Source organism: Choloepus didactylus, chromosome 10 (assembly GCF_015220235.1).
Source record: "Choloepus didactylus isolate mChoDid1 chromosome 10, mChoDid1.pri, whole genome shotgun sequence".
NCBI classification, from domain to species: Eukaryota; Metazoa; Chordata; class Mammalia; order Pilosa; family Megalonychidae; genus Choloepus; species Choloepus didactylus.
This window is the reverse complement of record NC_051316.1, coordinates 30,945,758-30,967,880: the sequence shown is the minus strand read 5'-3', so window position 1 is coordinate 30,967,880 and position 22,123 is coordinate 30,945,758. Positions and strand designations below refer to the sequence as shown.

The window sequence follows — 22,123 nt, the reverse complement described above, 5'->3', positions numbered from 1 at the left end:
AAGGGCAAGCCCCAGGATTGAGGGCTCAGCCTACTAAGCTGGTGGTCCCCAGTGCTTCTGAGAATATCAGGAATTCCCTAGCTGGGGAAGTTTATCATCTCCCCATTTTCCCACAGTTCTTCAGGGGGGCTTTGTAAAAACTTATTCTCTGCCCACATTACCTGGCTTGGGCTTCTTGCTAACCTGTACAAACAACAAGGTCTCACTCCCTAGTCAAGGTTCCGTGTGATTATGGCATTTGAATAAACTGACTATACAAGTTAAATTTATATAGTGTGCTACAGAAAATATAGATTTTTGCACCATACAACCATCTCTTCCTTTGTTATCTACACAATCAATCCTCTAGAACATTCTATACTCCTTCAACATCAAATGTCCAATCTCTACCTACCCTCTTTCTGTCTCCTGAAATCTTCATATCTGTACTCTCCTCCAGACCTCTGTCTCTTGTCTTTTCCTGTTTGTCTGTAGCACTCCCTTTAGTATTTCCTGTAGAGGAGGTCTCCTGTTCACAAACTCTGTCAATGTCTGTTTATTTGTAAATATTTTAAACACTCCCTCATTTTTGAAGGATGGTTTTGCCAGATGTAGGATTCTTGGTTGGCAGTTTTTCTCTTTCAGTATCTTGAATAATCATACCAGTACCTTCTCACTTCCATGGTTTCTGCTGAAAGATCTGCACTTAGTCTTACTGAGCTTCCCTTGTATGTGATGGATTGCTTTTCTCTTGCTGCTTTCAGAATTCTCTCTTTGTCTTTGACATTTGAAAATCCAATTAGTAAGTGTCTTGGAGTAGGTCTATTTGGATCAGTTCTGTTTGAGGTACACTCTGCTTCCTGGACCTGTGATTTTATGTCTTTCGTAAGAGTTGGGAAATTTTCATTGATTATTTCCTCTATTATTCCTTCTGCTGCTTTTCCCTTCACATATTTTTGTGCTTCATGTTGTCCTTCAGTTCCCTGAGACCCTGCTCATATTTTTCCATTCTTTGCTCTATCTGTTCCTTTGTGCACAGGATTTCAGATGTCCTGTCCTTCATCTCACTGATCCTTTCTTCTGCCTTTCAGGTCTGCCATTGTATGTCACCAGTGTGTTTTTCATCTCTTCTGTTTTGCCTTTCATTCCCATAAGTTCTGCCATTTGTTTTTTCAAGTTTACAAATTCTTCCTTATGTTTACCCAGTGTCTTTATATCCTTCATCTCTTTTGTCACATTCTCTCTCACGTCGTTAATTTGATATAAAAGATTTGTTTGAACATCTATAATTAGTTGTTTCAACTCCTGAATCTCAGTTGAAATGTTAGTTTCTTCCTTTGGACCATATCTTCCCATTTCCTGATGTGGCTCATGATTTTCTGCTGTCTTGGCATGTGGTTTTCTTGATTGGTTTATTCTGGAGGTTGTTTTCTCTCTTTTGCATAAGGTTTTCTTGTTGGTTGACTTTGTTCTCTATCTGTTCTTTGTTTCTGTCCCTGGCTAGTTGTCATATTGGCTCCACCCCCCTCCCCAGTCTTCTCCCCAAAATCAGGTGCCCACCGTGGCTTGCCACAGGGATGGGAGGTAGGCACTGGGCACCCCAGCAAGTACACTGTGTGGTAATACAAATCTGCTGGCTTCCAGTGGTGCTGTGTTTTCCACCGGCTAGCAAAACCTGGGTTTGATTTGGGTCCCTGCTTTAACAGTTGGGTCTTCCTTATTTCTTAGCCAAAATAGGGCCAGGTTTCCATACAGGGCGAATAGACCAACTCCTGTGTTCCTAAGACAGGGTCCTTGTGCTTTCCGGACCATCCAGCAGATGGCGCTGTTCCCCGACTCAATCATCCTAGAGGCTGCTGCGTCCTTCAAGGGTTGGGGAAGGGCTTTCAGAGCCAGGGCTGGAAACGTGTCTCTGTCCAGGTTTTCTCAGTCTCTTTGTCTGTCCCTGATCTGGGCCTTGAAATGTCCTCCCGTGTCCACTGGGTCTTCAAATAGCGAGGGTATTTTTCACTGCTGTGAGATTTTAAAATCTGTTTCCCTGGTGGGAGGAGGGGTCCTGTCTGCTGTTTCTGTGCCTTTCCCTCACAGAGACTGAGTGAGGGGTGGAGGAGACGGAAAATTCCTACCTGATATTCTTCTCTTTCTTCAGTGCAGCACTTGCAGGGTCTTACCCCAGTCTGTGTCCTCCTCCAGAGTTTCAAACAATTCAGAATTGTCCTTTTTTTCATTGAATCTCTGGAGAGAAGTTTTCAGTAGCTGTTTACATTGCCATGTTGATGATGTCACCTCTCCATTAATCTGTTATTCTCTATAGATTTGCCTATTCTGGACATTGCCTATAAATGAATTCATAGAGTATGTGGTCTTTGTGTCTGACTACTTCACTCTATAATGTCTTCAAGGTCTATCCATTTTGTTGTGTGTATCAGAACTTCATTCCCTTTTCTGGCTAAACTATATTCCATTATATGTGTATACCACGTATTGTTCACCCATTCATCTGTTGCTAGACTTCTGGGTTGTTTCCACCTTGTAGCTGTTGTGATTAATGCTGCTGTGAATGTTTGTGTACATTTTTATGTGGACCGGAATGGAATTGTTGAGGCAGGCTTAACCTTTTGAGAACTTCCAGACTGTTTGCTAAAGCAGTTACACTATTTTATGTTCCTACCAGCACTATACGAGCATTCTAGTTTCTTCACATCCTTGCCAACACTTATTTTCTGTTTGTTTGTTTTTAATAGCCATCCTAGTGGATATGAAGTGGTATTTCCTGTTGATTTGCATCTCCCTGATGTCTGATGATGTTGAGCATCTTTTCATGTGCTTTATTGGTCATTTGTACATCTTCTTTTAGAAATGTCTATTCAGAGCCTTTATCCACTTTTTTATTGAGTTGTATTTTTATTGAGTTGTAAGAATTCTTTATATATTCTTAATATAGCTGTATGATATCAGAGATATTATTTGCAAATATTTTCTTCTGTTCTGTGGGTTGTCTTTTCACTTTCCTGATGGTGTTCATTGAAGCACAAAAGTTTTAAATTTTGATGAGGTCCAGTTTTTCTATTTTTTTCTTTTGTCACTTGTTTTGGTGTCGTATGTGAAAACTGTTTGCCTAAGCCAAAGTCAAGAAGATTTACTTCTATATTTCTTATAAGAGTTTTGTAGTCTTAGTTCTTACATTTAGGTCTATGATCCATTTTTAATTTTTGTATATAGTGTGAAGTAGGGCTCCACTGTCATTTTTTTGCATGTGGCTTTCCAGTTTTCCCAGCACCATTTCTTGAAGAGATTATTCTTCCCTATTGAATTGTCTTGTCACCCTTGTCAGAACTCAGTTGACTATAAACATGACAGTTTATTTCTAGACTCTCAGTTCTAACCCATTGATTTATTTGTCTGTCATTATGCAGGTACCAAATAATCTTGTAGCTTTATAGTAAGTTTTGAAATTGAAAAATGTGAGTCCTCCATCTTTGTTCTTTTTCAAGATTGTGTTGGGTTATTCTGTGTCCCTTGAATTTCCAAGTGAATTTTAGAATTAGCTTGCCAATTTCTTCAAAGAACCCAGCTGGGATTTTGATGGGGATTTTGATGTAGATCAGTTTAGAAGTATCGCGTCTTAACAGTGTTAAGTCTTCCAGTCTAGGAATGTGAGATGTCTTTCCATTTATTTAAGTTTCCTTATAATCTCTCTCAACAGTGTTTTGTAGTTTTCAGAAGTCTTGCACATCATTTATTCAATTTATTTATGTATTTTTTAAGCTATTGTGTATGGTATTGTTTTCTTAATTTCTTAATTTCATTTTCATTTTCATTTTCATTTTCAGATCGTTCATCACTTGCATATAGAAATAAAATTGATTTTTGTTTATTTTTGTTTATTGATCTCATAACCTTTGTTTATTGATCTCATAACCTTGCTGATCTTACTAGTTCTGATAGTTTTTTTCATAACCTTGCTGATCTTACTAGTTTTTTTCATAACCTTGCTGATCTTACTAGTTCTGATAGTTTTCTTTGTGTGTGTGGATTCCTTATGTATTTTCTATGTACAAGATCATGTCATCTGCAAATAGAGACAGTTTTACTTTTCCTTTCCAATCTGGATGGCTTTTATATTTTTTTCTTGCCTAATTCTCCTGGACAAACCTACAGTACAGTACTGACTAGAAGTGCCGAGAGCAGATAGCCTTGTCTTGGTACTGAACATAGGGGGACAGCATTTAGTCTTTCACTGTTAACATTTGACATTAGCAGAGTTAAGCCAGCTGTGAAGTTAGGGAACAGTCCACAGAGACCACCCTCATTTCTGATACCAGTTACAAATTCAGGAGTGGGGAGCAGATCCCCAGGCTACCCTCAGGTTTGATAATTCACTGGAAGCTGTAACTCACCAAAAGCTGTAACACTCAGTTGGTTATAGTTTATTACAGCTAAAGGGCACAGATCAAAATCAGCCAAGGGAAGAAGCATATAGGGCAGAAGAGTCAAGGAAAGGTGCCAAACAAGGAGCTTCCAGCACCCTCTCTCTCTCGAGTCCGAATGGCGTTACTCTCCCAACACCTATTGGGACAATATGCAGACTATTGTCAACCAGGGAATTACACCTGAGCCTTGGTGTTCAGGGCTTTTATTTGGGCCTCTCTCATATAGGCGTGATTTGATTGCTCTCCTAGCTGAGCTCAGTAGCCAGCCCCTCCAGAGGTTGACTGGCAGTGTGTGACCCAAAGCCCACAGTAAATCTCACTGTCAGACCTTCTGGCATGACCCAAAGCTCCCAGACAGAGACAGTCCTATCAGGCATGACACTGTGAGGGTTTAGAGATTACCTCCCAGAAGCCAAGGGCAAAGGCTAGGCCTTTAATTGAGCAAGGTTGAATTCTTTACACACAGGCTACCCCTGGCCTTTGACAAAGGCTCTCTCCAGCAGAATGATCATATGCCTAACATTTTAAGGAGCCAGTGTGGGTTAGGGATAAGAGGTTTCAACTCAATTCCCCAATATATTTGATCGTCAGTATCAACATTTTAATCTTACTAACAATGCCACTGTTATACCTTATCACAGTACAGTAGTAGATGTAACCTGAAAACTAAGAGTCAAAGGATACTGGCACCTATTAGAGTCCCACTCAGCCAGTGATAATAAGTTTAGTCCATAATCATGTCATATGATCAGAACATCATGAGTAATGCCACTCAAGTTTGCAGGCATTGATTCAACCTTGCTAGGTTCCAAAAGCAGGAGTGGTTCTGGCAACATAAGGCTTCGCCCTTTCAGACATCTGGTAAATCCAGCGAGGAGACAATACCATCTCTTGCCCTGAGCCTCTCTAGAGGCATCGATGTAATGCTGGATTTCCCTCATTGCATACCCATTTATGCATCCCTTTACCCTCAGCTTCTCCTCCTGCACCTCTCCATTTGTCATTTATTTTTACCCAAAGCTTTCCACCTCTTGAAGGGACATTAGATTGAGCCCCTGTGCTGGTCCTGATTGCTGGCAGCAGTACTAGTCTAGCAAGTGCCTCCCCTCAGCTCACTCCCACTCATACAGGGTAGGGTTACACAGGCACAGAACCAGTGGGCTATCTCAACCCTTGGTAACACAACTGCATTTGCAGGCAAGCCAAGTTTCCCACGTGGGGGTGAAGGCGCAATCTACCCCATCAGGCCCTTAGGAATTCTGACATCAAGGTTTAAAAATACAGTCACAATTTTTTTCTTTGGAATCATCCCTGCTTCTGGCACCTGCAGTTGCAGGCTTGGTCCTGGGGCACTGCTGATCAGGTAGGAGAAAAGGAAAAAGTTGAGATCATGTGGGGAAGAATTGTGTAGTGGTTCAGCAGCCTCCCCATACCCTCCTCCCCAGGCCTCACAGAAAAGCGGAGGAACCCCCTGGGGATCCTCCTTTGCCCCCTGCTCTTGTTGAGTGTGACTACAGAGTCAGGAAGGCATGGTAGCCAGCCCTTTATGCCTTTATTCCCTCTGTTTTCAACAGAATGTTTTGTTTCTTGTTCTAATTCTCAAACCATTGCTCTCAGAATGATATCTCTTCGCACTTTATTGGACATGAGGGGTGGAAAAATGCATCCATGGTCTGAGGAAAATGTGATTTGTGGTCCAAAATGGTACAGTATCTTCTGTTCCAGTCCTTTGATAGTATTTTGAGCGTTTCCATCTGCTACCAGGTATGCAAAGCCCATTGGAGATCAGGACCCATTTGCAGCCTCCACTTGCAGCCGTCTGACTTTCCAGCCATGGGGGGTGGGGAGGGCTCCCCCCTCAAAAATCTGCCCCATATCCACCTGCAGTCTCTCTCTCTCTCTTCTTGGCAGACAGACAGTTCTTGTGGCATTTTATGCCTCAGAGGGTGTGAGAGGAATATATCTAGATTCAGCCCATCTCTGCATTCCTTGCCCCCAAGCAACTCATTCCATGAACCCAGGCGACCACCTCAAGCAACTGCACCAAGATCTCCACTTGCCGGTTCCAGTTAATGTTGATACTGGAAGGGGGTCTTCTGATGGGCATAGATATGTCCTACTTAACTGTACTCTTTAAGCTCTCATAGTGATTTCCTTGGGGGCTGTGCTCCGTGTGGGCATTGCTTCAATAGCCCACTTTCCCATTGCCCTCCCCACAACTGTTTGGCTAGGCGATTGACCACAGCCCACGAATCAGTAAAAACCCAAACATAAGGGCAAATAGCCTGCAGTTTAGCTCGCTGAGCAGATTTGTTTCTGCCTTCTTCAATCAGAGAGGCGGTTGGGTCTTTACTCATTTAGTCTCTTAACTTGTTGTAGTTCCCACATTTTCTGTTTCTTCTTGAGTCAGTTTTGGTGGCTTATGTTTTTCTAGGACCTTGTCCTTTTTATCTGGGTTACCTAACTTGTTGACATACTGTTGTTCTTAGTACTCCCTTATGGTCCTTTCTTATTTATGTAACATTGGTAGAATGTTCTCTTTCATTTTTTATTTTAATAATTTTGGTTTGTCAGTTTTTTTTTTCCATCTTTTCAAAGAATTAATTCTTGGTTTCATTGATTTTTCTCTGTTGTTTTTCTGTTCTCTATTTCATTAATTGATGTTTTAATCTTTATTATTTCCTTCCTTCTGTTTGCTTTAGGTTTAGTTTGCTCCTCTAGTATCTTAAGGTAGAGTGTTAGGTTTTTGATTTGAGGTCTTTATTTTTTCTTAATAAAGGCATTTAGGGCTATAGATTTTCCTTTGGGAACTGCTTTCACTGTATCCTATAAGTTTTGGTATGCTGTTTCTTTGTTTTCATTTGTCTCAAATTCTTTTCTAATTTGACTTGTGATTTCTTCTTTGATCCATTGATTATTTAGGCATGTGTTGTTTAATGTCCACATATTGGTGAATTTCTGAAATTTCATTCTGATATTGATTTCTAAATTCATCCCACTAATTGGAGAACATACTTTGTATGATTTCAGTTCATTATTGAGGCTTAGTTTGTGGCTTAGCCTTTGATCTGCCCCGGAGACTTTTCCATGTGCATTGGAGAAGAATTTGCAATTTGCTCTTGTTTAGTCAAATGTTCTGTAGGTGTCTGTTCCATCTAAGTGGCTCAGAGTGTTTGTTCAAGTCTTCTGTTTCCCTGCTGTTCTCCTGCCTAGTTGTTCTGTCCATTGTTGGAAGTGCCTTCTGGGAGACCCTGACTCAGCCTCGAGTCTTCTGTTTAAGTTCTGCCTCTGCCCATGACAGGGTGTGATTGGGGTAGTACGCAGCGTTTCTCAGGGACTCGGTGTTCCCATTTATCAGAAGGACGTGGTACTCTGCTGCAGGACTCAGGGTTGTAAGGTTTTTGGTCGCAGAGCCCCTGCCCTGTGTTCCTGTTTCAGCTCCAGGTCCTCAGTGAGCCTCAGCCCAGGGCACAGGCAGAGGCGCCAGAAGGGAAAGAAAACCTGCCCAGCAACGTCGAGCTCCAGACACGCGTCCCCAGTTCTGAGACGGCTTTGGATTTGAAGAGACAAGGTGAGAAGGGTCGGCTGAGGCCTGGCAGTGACACTCCAGGGCCCTGTTCAAGTAAAAGCAGCAGTGGCAGTTCATGCCTGTGTCCCATATAAATACGTTGAGAGCAGAGTGTGCTGCTGTAGGCTGACAGTGAGCTTGGTGATGGGCTGGTAGGTGGCTAGGGACACAAGGCTTTTTGTCTGTCTTCCTGATATCTCACCTTGTAAGCCAAGTGCCTTGTTCTTTGGTAGCTCTGTGACATTGGTGGGATTGTGGAATTAAGGGGGGATAGGTGAGTCCCGGTGGCTCTCATCTGGGGACAGTGGGAGCTTCCGTGTCCCTGGGAGCACAGACAAGCTCTGCCTCCCAAGTACTCGTCCTCACAGACATGCTAATCAAAGAAACCCAGTTATGCACTCCTCTACTTGTGGGCGTGTCTGCTATATCTGAGAGAGTTTTTTCTAAACTACTTTTCTTTGTGCTTGAGATGAGCCTCAGACATAGAGAAGCCTGAGGCCTTCTACCGAGGTCACAAATAAATCTCCCCGACTGCCCCCCAGCCGCAGCCCACCCTGTCCACACTCCTTGGGGAGGCCCTGAGAATGCAGTGGCACCAGGTCTTTGTTTATTTGTTGATTAAATGCTGCATTCTTTGCACAGAGGAGACCAACGAGATCCAGGTGGTCAGCGAGGAGGAGCTTCGGAGGGACAGCCTGGGACTGCCGCAGCAGCCAGGCCAGGAGCTGGCCGTGGAAAAAGACAAACTTGCGGAGGAAAGAGGTGTTGGGGAAGCCCAAGAACTTGGCCAAACCTCTCAGGCACCAGCCGCCCTGTTGGCAAGCCAGGAAAACCAGGAGACCGAGGGACCCAAGCGGGACCAGCTTGTCGTCGTCGAGGCCCGGGAGGAGCAGGATGCAGATGAGGAAGGTGGGTGGCGAGGTTCCAGGGCTGCCTGCTGGCCCCTTTCTGCTAGCCACTCGCCCTCTCATTCTCTTTCCCAACACAGGAAGGCTCCCTGTGAATTTTACCAAATAGCACTTTATGATTTAGTGGTTCATTTCTTGTTGGCTTAGTATCAGTCATCAAGTCAGAGGCAGGCAGCAGGAGTAGCATATTCTCTGGCACTTTGGGCTTCAGAACTAATACTAATAACAAGGCAAGAGACTTAGGTGGAAGACCTTGAGATGAGTGCTTGGTGTCAAGTAAACACAGGCCTCCTGGCAGGCAGACCCAGTGTCTTGCCTTGTATCTCTATGATGCTTCTGGTCCAGCAGTGATATTCTGCAAATGCCTGGCAAATGGATGAATGAATGAATGAATCAATGAACAGATGAATGCACAGGTGGATAGGTGGAGTTTAATTCATATTTGTGCAGAGGAAAAGTGACATGGGGAGGCCAGCTTTCTGGTTCGGTTAACTTTCTTTTTAAAAAGAAATACAGGATTGTGTGGAACACTGAGATCAACAGAATATTTTGGGATGTATTTTGGTTCCTTAAGATGCGGAAAACGTCATTCCTACCTGAGCCAGGAGCAGTTTTGAAGAGAAGACACCTGGGCTGTGGGATGGAACAAGTCATAGCAGTTGGAGAATGCTCATTTGCAGAAGTTCCACTGATTTCCATTTAAATCTAATTTTCACTTAACATTTCTCTTTCTGAAGAAGGTGTCCTCACAAAGTCTGAGTTAAAGAACTGCACTTTGTCAGCCTCCCCTGAGCACCGCTGCTCTGGCCCGTTCTCCACGCTTGCCCAGCAATGTTTCATGTAGAAGATGCTTTAGGTGTGAGGCAGGGAAAGGAAACTTGGGGTCTCATCCAGTGGCACTCAAGGCTGAGACCATTCAGCAGCTGCTTGCAGAGATGCCACAGCTAATGGCAGGCCTGAGACATTGCATGACCTACGTGATACACCTAATTCCAAATGCAGTTATCTGATTTGGAGAATAAACCTACAGGGCATATAGGCCTGTGCTTTGTTTACACCTCAGGCTGTGCAAAGAAATGTAATTAGTACTGGCTTTTCCAGGCATGCTTTTTTAAAAAAAAGTTTTGTCTACCTCCCTGTATACAGATATAAAATGTACAAATTAAACCCTTAAGCATGTCTCTTGAATGTATTTTATCCTGATCTTCTCTGCTGGTTGCTGTTCATTCCAGGCATGAATATAGTCCTGAATGATTTAATTATGTATGGCGGAATTAATAGTGACTTTGGCTCCCAATAGTGACTCCAGTTCTATTTGGAGTGAGGAGTCATTCTAAGATGTTGTCTGTTCCGTTTTGCTAATGCTGCTGTTTTGCAAAATACCAGAAATGGATTGGCTTTTATAAAGGGGGTTTATTTGGTTACAAAGTTACAGTCTTAAGGCCATAAAGTGTCCAAGGAAAGGCATTAACAATTGGGTACCTTCACTGGGGGATGGCCAGTGGTGTCCAGAAAACTGATGAGCTGGGAAGGCACATGGCTGGCGTCTACTCTGGAGTTCTGGTTTCAAAAGAGCTTCCTCCTGGGACTTTCCTCTCAAGGCTGCAGCAGTGAGCTCCTTCTGTCTGAGCTGCTTATATAGGACTCCAGTGATTTAACTTAGAGCCATCCTGAATGGGCAGGGTCCATATCTCTGTGGAAATTATCCAATCAGATGTTTCACTTACAGTTGATTGAGTCACATCTCCATGGAAACAACTCAATCAAAGGATTCCAACCCAATCAACACTAACACGTCTGCCCCCACAAGACTGCATCAAAGAACATGGAGTGTTGGGGGACATAACACATCAAAACTGGCACATTTACTATAACTAGAAACCTGTTGTTTCCTAAAACAGTGGTGCCTGCCTTTAACCTTGAGTTCTTCATCTCTAGGAAACCGGGATTGTGTTCCCCATTTCTAGTCTGGAATATAGCTTTTTGTTTAGGGCCATATTTTATATCCATTCAGAGTTGAAGGGGTGCATACCTAAGGAGAGAACTCCTATGTGATATATGTACTGGAAGGAGATGCATGAGTCCCTATCATTTCTGAGAGGTGCCAGAAGGTCTGATTGCTAAATAGTGATTGGGATAACTCCCAGTCCCTGGGATCTGGTGTTTCTCCGTAAATAGAGAAATAATATAGCTTATGTTCTGTGTGTCTGTGCCATGACAGGGAGAAACCAGCAAAAATTAGGAGATGACGACTACAACATGGATGAAAATGAGGCGGAATCTGAAACAGACAAGCAGGCAGCCCTGGCAGGGAGTGACAAAAACCTAAATGGTAAAAACATCGGCAGGGGGCGGGAGGTCAACTTTTATTTCCCCTTTTTGGTCCTTCACTTTTGGAATGACTATACAACAGATACCAACCATAACTTTTTAAGTAGTTGATCATTTGAAGGAGACTTTCTTTTCTTCAAAAGCCAGTGGAGGGAGGTGAGAGGTCCAAGATGAGAAAGAACTTTCAGAAATTCTGCATACCCAGTGGGCTTAAGCTCTCAGGTTATCATCAGTTGGAGGATTTTTTTTTTTTTTTTCAGTAACATGTAGGGATTCCCCAACAAAATGCTAGGTCACAACTCAATCATACTACAGCACCGGTCAGAAAGCCCTGATATATGCAGAGCTTCCAAGCAGCTTTTTATAGCTGTACTTTGTAGTTGTATTATCATTTTAGATTTTTGAGGGGCCCAGGCCAATGTCTTGTAGATTGTGTAACATTCTGGATTTGCATGTTTCCTTGATTGTATCAGATTCAGGTTGAACCTTCTTGTAGCTGCAGCTGTGTTCCTCTTGCACCACCAGAAGGCACCTAACATCAGGTTGTCCCACTGTTGGTGATGCCAAGTTTAATCCCTTAGTTATGCTCGTGACCACCATATCTCCATTGTAAAAGTGCATTTTCCTTTTGTAAATAGTAACTGACCTGTTAGGGTGTCACTGTGAAATGGTGTGTCTTTACCATCCATGGTTGGACCTCACCTAAACCAGTGTCATAACACTGGAGGCTGCAAAATGGTGATTTTTCTGTCTTCCCTTCACATTTATTAGCTGATCTTATTTTTTAAGGAAGTCCCTTACCTTTCCTACCCCTCCCACCCCCCCACCCCATACACCCAAATATACACATCTGTTTGTTTTAGTATCACTATGGGCTCATAGTTTCCTTTTTTGGAAAAAAGAGAAAAATTTTTTTTTGGTATCCGATTCTTGCTGTTTTTCAGTTTCTAAGAGCTCTGTGTTGTAGGGAGAATGATATAAGTTGCAAAATCTGTGATTTAAGTTGTAAATGCTTTGTCTTCATTTTGTTTATGGTGATTTTTTTTTTTTGCCATGCAAAGGTTACAAAAATTTTGTCATTTCTATTTTTGCCTCTTTGTTCTGAGTCATAGTTAGAAAGCTTTCCCACAACTAGAATTTAAAGGAATACTACCTATGTGTAGTATTTGTGTGCTTTCAAATTTTTGTCTTTATAGTAAAATTAAACACAGATTCAGAAAAACACATAAATGAGTTCTTAGAAGGTTGAACACCTTTTAACTGCTTCCCAGTCAAGAAACAGAACCTTTCCAGCTACTCCAGAGACCTCTTCCATGTCCCCTGTCCCGGTCCCAGCACCTTCCTTCCCCCTTGTTAGTAATCAACAGTCAAACCTTTATGGTAGGCATTTCCTTGATTTTATGGGTTTATCATCCAGGTGGGTATCTCTGGACACCATCTTTCGGTCTTTCTGGTTTTCTTAAATTTGAGACATCTTTAAGTCTCTCTTAATCTAAAACCCATGTGTCCATTCCTTTCTTTTCCTTACAGTCTGTTAAAGAACCCAAGCTCTTTGACTTGTAGAGTTTCCCACAACCTGGATGTTGCTAAATGTATATTCCTGGGTACAGTTTAGCATGTTCTTCTATCCTGTTTCTTTCAAATGGCAACCGCGCTTCAGAGGCTCGATCAGACAGGTTCAGGCTCAAGCCCGTGGTAAGACGATATAGAAGGCGGTATGTCCTTTTTGTGATGTTAGCTCACTGCTCATGATGCTCATGCGTGTTATTCATCAAGGGTCTTCTATTGTTTCTGTTTCATGTAATTGGAATATTCTTACAGGCACTTCCCTTCCTCTGCTGTTTGGTTATCCAGTGGTATTGTTCATGTAGGACAGGCAGGATAAATGCTTCTTTCCTTCTTTACCAATTTTAATAATGATTTGGCTTTCCTGTCATCCTCTGCAAGTGACCTTTTTGTTGTAAATAATGTCTGTGGTTTTTGTGTTTTTAAAATCTAGTTGTTGCTTTTTTGGGCTATTATTCAGAATAATTTCCTCAAAAATATCTTTCAGTTGACACTCTTCTCCTTCAGCTATTTAATTCATCCTTTGAGTTTTTAATTATTTTTTTCATATCTAAACTTTCTGTTTGGTCATTCTTTATGGACTCATTCCTTGCTCATGTTACCAAGTATCTTTTATTTCTTTAAATGTTGCACAGAGTTTTTATATTCCATGTATTCTAATTGCAATATCTGAATAAACTTCATGAGTCTGTTTCTCTCTTGCTTCTGCTGGTTCACTCGTGATGCCTTGTTTCCTTGTTTGTTTTGTGCTTTTTAACTGAGAGCTACTAGTTTTCCTTGTTACTTTATCCTTGGGAAGTCTTGGAGGCCTGAGCTACAGTTGTATCCTATCAGGAAAGGTATGTCAGTTTGGCTCTATCATTCACGGGAGGGCACTGTGAATTCACTGTCTCTTTAAATCTTCTTCAGATGTGCTGGACTGATTGGAAATGTGAATTCAGACTCTAAACCTGGACAAACATTATCCTGTGGTTAAGAATCCCACCGATCTACCCACAGGCTTTCTTGCTGTCCCATGTTCATTGTGGGTTTATTGCCCATTATCTTTACACTGAAGCTATAACCCTTTGTGGTTTCAGCTTTATGTGAGGTTGCCTGCTTGACTGCCCATTTTGAGCAGAGCCCTAGTTTAGTTCTTATCCCCTGGCACCTGTTGAAGCTGTGAAGGCAGATGCCTGGCATCTTCAGGCATAAGCAGTATAATCCTCAAGGTAAAAGTCGGCTTGGATACTTTAGGAGTTCTTTCTTTCACTTCATTTTTGGCTTCTGAGATTCCTTCTTTTATTGCCATACAGGTAATACATTATTCTTAGTGTTTTATTAAAACATTCTTTTTCATTTGGAAATAACTTAGATTTTAGAAGTTAGTAAGAATTCACATAACTTCCCCAAAGGTTCCGTGGATATTAACATCTTACGTAACCATAGTATAATTATCAAAATAAAAGAATATTGATACAGTACTATAATCTGTAGGTGTTATTTAAAATAGCACATTGTCCAGTATCCTTTTTCTGGTCCAGGATTTAATTCAGGATCTTATAGTGCCTTTATTATCATATCTATTTAGTATCCTTAATCTAGGACTGTTTCTCAGTCTTTATCATTCATGACATTGAAATTATTTTGAAGCATGCTGCCTAGTTATTTTGTAGAATAGTCCTTCCACTTTTGGTTTGTCTGATGTTTCCTCATGATTCCGCATCAGAATCTTAAGAAAATGTCTTTCATATTTTATCTGTCATCTAAATTGTAGAGTTGTTTCAGGAGAAATGGAAGTCAGAACTTGATTTTAAAATTTTATTTGGTAATTAAAAAAGTTCATATTTTAGCAGTAAGAATTCTATGCAAATAGAAGGCCCTTCCATCTTTCTGTCTGTCTGTCATGGACTTCACTCAGCTGTGTTCAATTCTTGAATAGCATCTTTTATGGTCTGGTTATTGTCTTATGTCCATTTTAACAACTTTTTAAATGACTTAGTGTCCTACTAAACATTTCCTTTGCAGTAAAGCCTTGTTATAACTTTGTCTATACCCAGGTGACTTTGAAAAGACTGACATTGTGCAAAGTTTTAAAGTGAGGAGGCAGGCAAGGTAAAGAAGGTAAATGCTCTGTCAGCTCTTTTAAGAAATAGTTTGAAGTTGAAGAAATGTCATAAACATCAGCTCAGCATCATTTTATATTTATCATTGAAATCGTTTGACACTGCTTGCTGTAGGGAAATAAGAAAAATAGCATTCATTTGCTTCAGTTTTATTAGGCAACTTTAAAAGTCACATTTAATTTTAAAAGGCTAATCTGATCCTCAGTCATTTACTGTGTAACAGTTATAAATCAGAATATTGGTTTTAAGTCTTAATGTGACATCTTTTTATGTGCTTTGTGAAAGGATACAGTGAGACCAGATGTTGTGAAAGCCACATACAGATTTCTGTTCTGTATAAGGAAGAATGCTGTAGTAGCAAGAGCTGTTCACAGCTGGAAATGGCTCTTAGGAGGCAGTGTGTTCCCTTCTGCTGGAGGTGCACTAGCAGAAGGTAGACAGAGTTGCTGGGAGTGTGACAGGATCTGAAATTTTGAGAATATTTTGTATTATCCATTTTATAGGACATGGGGCTTTATTTCATTATTTTAAACATTTGTGGAGTTTTCAGATATCTTAGCGCTTTTTTTCATGCACATTGTTGGCCATAGACTTGATCTCTCTTTTGCTGCTTGTTCTAGTTTGCTAATGCTGCCAGAATGCAAAACACCAGAAACGGATTGGCTTTTATAAAAGGGGGGTTATTTGGTTACACAGTTACAGTCTTAAGGCCATAACACATTAGCAGTTGTGTACCTTCACTGGAGGATGGCCAATGGTGTCCAGAAAACCTCTGGTAGCTGGAAAGGCACGTGACTGGTGTCTGCTCCAACGTTCTGGTTTCAAGATGGCTTTCTCCCGGGACGTTCCTCTCTAGGCTGCAGTTCCTCAAAAATGTCACTCTTAGTTGCACTTGGGATATTTGTCCTCTCTCAGCTTCTCTGGAGCAAGAGTCTGCTTTCAACGGCCATCTTCTCACTGTCTCTCATCTGCAGCTCCTGTGCTTTCTTCAAAGTGTCCCTCTTGGCTGTAGCAGCTTGTTCCTTCTGTCTGATCTTATATAGTGCTCCAGTAATTTAATTTAGACCCATCCAATGGGTGGGCCAACACCTCCATGGAAATTATCCAATCAGCGTCATCACCCACAGTTGGGTGGGGCACATCTCCATGGGAACATTCAGAGAATTGCTATTAATTAACACCAGTAGGTCTGCCCACACAAGATTATATCAAAGATAATGGCGTTTGGGGGGGGGGGGCATAATTCATTCAAACTGGCACAGATGTCCTTGACTAGGAATTCAGTTCCAAACTATAATGTTGCTACGGCAAGATACTGTCTTTTTTATGAGTTTCTGGGAATAGGACTTGCCTGGGCTGGTTTTTCAAAATGTTTAATATTAGAATGTGTGTGTGTATATGTGTGTGTCTTTTTTCTTTTTAGTTCTTAATGCTGAAGATCAGAAAAGAGATACCATAAATTTACTTGATCAGCGTGAAAAGCGGAATCACACACTCTGAATCACATACTTCACATCAAGATTGAAGAGAGATTACTACAAAATATTCACATGGAATTGAGTACTGGAAAGTACTAAGTAAAAATATACATCTAAGGATGAGTATTGTGGAGTTAGTATGTTCTTTATGTAGAAAAAATGGGATTGCCTTTTAGACACTTTTGAAATGTGTATGGTAAGATGTCAAAACGTCAATTTTTTGGCTATAGAACACAAGTTCTACTTCAAGTATGGCAAGAGTGCCTCTTGTTTATTCTGGAATATAGCTTTATTTAAAAAAAAAAAAAAAAAAGCCTGTAGGAAGGTCTGACTGCTGATGTTAAGGAGACCCCACCCCTCTTAGAGAGCCCTTTGTTTCTCCTTCTCCCCTGGTGTCACCCTTTTCTCCACGTGCCAGGTTAAGTGACCCCTACCCACCCATTATTTTCTCACTGGGCAAGACTGGATGATTACTGGTTTATGCTTTTGTGCACTCACTTCTGATTCTGACCATCATTGGCCTAGAGCACTGACTGTTAGAACCACCATGGCTACCAATGGTTTTAAACAGGTCTGAATACAAAGCTGTTTTGTAGTACTTGTATAAAATAACGCTTGACATCCTTAATGTACAAAAAAACATTTAAGTGACTTGTAATTGAACTTTTGTGGTCTGTACTTACTGTGCTTAATGTATGTGGGTAAAGCAAAATTTTCTGTAAAAAGTACATGTTAGAAAAAAAGGGAATTAGGCTTTCAACACGAAAGGGGCCAAAGTGGAGGTGGCACTATGCCTCGTGTACAGAACAGTGAGGGAAGACAGCCTCTTGAGGATGGGTTTGTTGTGGACATGTTTATGTGGACAAATCTGTGCCTACTTTATTACTAAAGTAAAAGAAATTTAATTTACATTGACACTGAAGGATATATATATATACACACATATATATAAATATACAGTATTTGAAGTTGGAAAAGTTTAGAAAGGCAAGAAAAAATGCAGTTGTTTTGGTCATAATTTATATCTGTTAAGTGCTTGTGTTAAAATGACTATCACAAAATGATTTAAAAGTCAGAGGTTACTATTGATTTTGAGAATGGCTTTATCATTAGCCACATTGGTTAAGAGTGACGTTCGGTTTGACTTCATTCGGTTCTTAATACTTAATATTGAAGGTGAAGGAGGCTTTTCCCACCTGTGAATACTGTCAAAGTAAAATGACTGACTGACTTTCAGTGATGATCTCCAAAGAGTAATGGGTAGTGATGCCCACTAAGATGCATTTAGATTCAGAGGTTGAGAAGCAGGGGCTTCTGTGGTCATTTGGTATAACACCCTCATTTTTCATGAGAGGTTCTACGGCTTATCAAGGTCAGATTGCAGCAAGCTCACCCCCACGTGTCAACTCATGTGTTCCTGGCAGTTGAAGACAGGAGGGCATCAAACTCCAGTGTTCTTCATGTTTGATCTTTTTACCCATCACTAACAGTTAACCATCTCCACCCAGAAATGGCAACTGATTCAGGGTTATAAAGGTAGCTTTATAACATGGTTGATAGGAATTCTCTCTTGCTTTTCTCAAATAATGAAGCTTCTATTCATCTCTTGTTCAATTACATAGAGTTAAGAAATAAAATACTCCTATTTGTTAGTTCAGTTTCTAAAACTTTTCATAATTTCATCCCGCAGGGATCCCTAAAAAATCAGCTTTGAATTGTGGATTAAGGCTGGTGGTTTGCCTTAGACCCTTTGTGGAATGAGATGGATGACAAGAAATAAAAAAATAACTGTGATAAATTCTTCATGTACAGGGCCATTCCTTCAGGAGGATGTGTACCTTGAATTATTTCTCCAGGCAGTGTTTTACTGCTGGTTTTCCTTGTGATCACAGGTATGTATTCTGAGACAATTTAGAGGTATAATGGCTATTAAAAACAAAAAATTAAAAAAAAAAAAAACTGTAAAAACCACCAAGTAGATATCAAAACCTCTGGTCTTCTGCTTTCATCTAAACTTAAATGCCATTTTTAACAGCTGTGAACATTGAATTTACAGCTTCCTCTGTACTCTCAAATGGTGTGTAGACAGGAGTGATGAGATTATTCACACACACACACCACAAATAGGAGTGCATATAGAGATCTCCAAGCAACCCCAGATTAGATTTCCCAAGTAATCTAATTACTGTCTATATAGAGTGTATTTTTGTGGGATAGAATCTGAAAAAAACAAACCAGTACCTGTTAAATAAGTCAGTATGCGGCCAGTAAACAACTAGGGTGGTGCCTAGCATGACTGTTTTATAATACTGGTTATCCATTCATAGTGGAACCTGGAAGGGTGAGACAGTGATGAATTAATGGTGATTTAAGGACTAGTGGCAGTCTTTGGCTTAAAAGATTAATTTTAAATAATGATGGTTTATGGGCCCCCTCAAAAATTTTTAAACTTGTCTTTGAAATGAACTTTAGAAAAAATACTTAAATTTAAAAATAAAAACGGTTCCATTACTAGAAGTTGTATTAAGTTTTTTTCCCCACATGATTAGCTCAGACTTTCAAAATGTTCATTAGTGTCAGAAAGCTAGGGAAATTATTAATCTTAAGTATATACAGGCATACTTCAGTGTTATTGTGGGTTTGATTCCAGACCACCAGAATAAAATGAGTTCAACGAATTTCTTAGTTTCCCAGTGCATATAAAAGTTATTTTTACATTATACTGTAGTCTGTGAAGTATGCAATAGCATTGTGTCAATAAAAATGTACATACCTCAATTTAAAAATATGACATTGCTTAAAAAATGCTAACCATCACCTGAGCCTTCCGCAAATTGTAATTTTCTTGCTAATGAAAGGTCCTGCCTCAATGTTAATGGCTGCAGACTGATCAGGGTGGCTGTGACAATGTTTTAAAGTAAGATAATAGTGAAGTTTGTCTCATCAATTGACTCTTCCTTTAATGAAAGATTTCTCTGTAGTGTGTAATGCTTTTGATAGCATTTTACTCACAGAACTTTCAAAATTGGAGTCAGTCTTCTCAAACCATGTCACTGCTTTCTCAGTTGTTTATATAATATTCTAAATCCTTTGTTGTCATTTCAGCAGTTCACAGCATCTTCACCAGATTTCACCTCAAAAAACCACTTTCTTTATTCATCCATAAGAAGCAACTCCTCATCCGTTAAAAGTTTAATCATGAGATGGCAGCCATTCCATCACCCCTTCAAGAGGATCCACTTGTAATTCTTCTCTTGCTATTTCTACCACATCTATAGTTACTTCCTTCACTAAAGTCTTGAACTGCACCCCTCACCCTCTAAGTCAGCCATGAGGGTTGGGATCAACTTCCAAATTCCTGTTAATGTTGATATTTTGACCTCCCATGAATCATGAATGTTTCTTAATGGCATGTAGAATGATGAATCCTTTCCAGAAGGTTTTCAGTTTACTTTCCCCAAATCCATTTGAGGAATCTCTTAAGGCAACTATCGCCTTATGAAATGTGTCCGAAATAGTAAGATTTGAAAGTTGAAATGACTCCTTCATCCATGGGTTGCATTAGCAGGCATGAAAACATTTCATCTCTTACATCTCCAACAGAACTCTTGGGTGACCAGGTTCATTGTCAACAAGCAATCATATTTTGAAAGGAATCTTTTTTTCCTGAGCAGTAAGTCCCAACAGCAGGCTTCAGATATCCAGTAAACCATGTTGTAAACAGATACGCTGTCATCTAGGCTTTGTTTTTCCATTTAGAGCACATGGGTAGAGTAGATTTAGCACCAATTCTTAATGGCTGTAGCTTTCAAAACTGTAAATAAGCAGACTTCAGCTTAAAGTCACCAGCTGCATTAACCCCTAACAAGGGAGTCAGCATGTTCACTGAAGCTTTGAAGACAGGCATTGACTTCTTTTTAGCTGTGAAAGTGCCAGATGCCATCTTCTTCCAATAGGTGGCTGTTTCGTCCACACTGAAAATTTGTTAGAGTAGCCACCTTCATCAATTATCTTAACTAGATCTTCTGAATACTTGCTGCTTTCCCTTTTATGTTATGAAGTCAGCCTCTTGCCTTAAAACTTCATGAACCACCCTCTGCTAGCTTCCATCTTTCCTTCTGCATCTTCTTCACCTGAGCCTTCATAGAATTGAAGAGAGTGAGGGCCTTGCTCTGGAGTTTGTGGTTGGTTTGTCTATCCAAAACTCTTAAGCCCTACTATCAGCAATAAGGCTGCTTCATTTTCCTATCATTTATATGTCCATTGGATTTGTACTTTTAATTTCATTCAAGAATTTTTCCTTTGCATTCAAATTGGCGGTTTGGCATAAGATACTGAACTTTTGGCCTATCTCAGCTTTTGACAGGCCCTTTTCATTAAGCTTGGGTATTTCTAGTTGTCTATTTAAAGTGAGAGAAATGCGACTTATTTATTGGCCTAATTTCACTATTTTTGTGTCTCAGGGAGTAGGGAAGCCCAAGGTGGGGGAGCGAGACTGGAACAGGCAGTCAGTAGAGCAGTCAGAACACATTTATCAAGTCTCATGGCATGGTTTGTAGTAGCCCAAGACAATTACAATAGTAACATCAAAGAACACTGATGACAGATTCTCATAACAGATATGATGAAAAAGTTTTAAATATTGCAAGAATTGCCAATATGTGAAGGACACAAAGTGAGCACATGTTGTTGGAAAAATGGCATTGATAGACTTGCTTGATGGAGGGTTGCCACAAACCTTTGAGTTATAAAAAATGCAGTATCTGTGAAGTACAATAAAGTGAGGTATGCCTGTACTCAAACAGTTGTATGATTCTGTGCTGTATCTGAATTCAGAGGAAAAAGTGCACCTTTTAAAAATTGCTTGTAAAGTTCTGGTAATGTATGTATTGAAGGATTAGCTTGAAGTAAGTATCTTCTCATAGACTTTTTTAATTTAGAAAGCTGGATTTTATGGATTTATGGTTGATTAAAGTCCTGCTGATTAAAAAGAAAGCACTTCTATACTTGGTGTAACTATGAAACATTTCTACTAAAGTTAGAAGATTTGAAATATTGTCTTTAAATTAGAAAAATACATAAATTTCAGATAAGGAACTTTTAATAAACCAAGGCCCTAATCAGTTGAGACAAATACTTGTTTTTTTATCCTTACTCCTTAGAATAAAATTATACCTTCTAAACTATAAAAAAAAAAAAGTCCTGAGTTATATGGCAGACTGCACCTTGTTTACACTACTTTATACCCAACAAATACTCCGGTATCATGATGGAAGCTTGGTAAATAGTCCATATAATGATTGTGATTAATCAGAGATGTAGTGCTAAATAACCTAAATTCCCATATAACTGAAGCTTTGCTTTTTAGACCTTTTTAAAGCCTTCTACTTGTATTTATATGAAAAAAAAATTTTTTAATAAATATAAGAATTTCATGAAAACTGACTTAGCCTTAATAGGTGAGCCCAGTCTTTGTGGGAATTCCTAATGTTAGCTTGCTTTTTACTGATTTTTACTAATTTGTCTTTCTCAAGAGTTGTAGTGAAATGACAGTAATGGGACCTCCAGGGTGATGTATCATGTCTGCCTTTCACCAGAGCTAGACATTCAGCTCATACCCCAAAAAGGAGCCACATTATCAACACTTAAAACATTTGAGTATCATTTAAAAGAGTAGTTCTGTGACCTTAACAGCATACAACTGCATATTTTTCCTGTAAAGGACAATCTTCTTACTCTGGTTTTTGGAGAAAGG

The 22,123-nt window shown here is 40.1% G+C and overlaps 1 protein-coding gene across 6 annotated transcripts in view; it reads left to right on the top strand.

Moving 5' to 3' along the window:
• GOLM1 (golgi membrane protein 1) overlaps positions 1-22,123 on the top strand; it is a 182,373-nt gene that overhangs the window by 150,660 nt on the left and 9,590 nt on the right. For 3 of the 6 annotated variants that reach the window (XM_037797948.1, XM_037797949.1, XM_037797946.1), the window contains 4 exons: positions 7,851-7,983; positions 8,623-8,889; positions 11,110-11,220; positions 16,314-18,378. In XM_037797948.1, the coding sequence (XP_037653876.1) occupies positions 7,851-7,983; positions 8,623-8,889; positions 11,110-11,220; positions 16,314-16,390 (588 nt within the window). In that variant the 3' untranslated portion in view covers positions 16,391-18,378. Of the gene's footprint in view, positions 1-7,850; positions 7,984-8,622; positions 8,890-11,109; positions 11,221-16,313; positions 18,383-22,123 lie in introns of those variants that run through there. The other 3 variants (XR_005210703.1, XR_005210701.1, XR_005210702.1) reach the window with 2 other exon arrangements.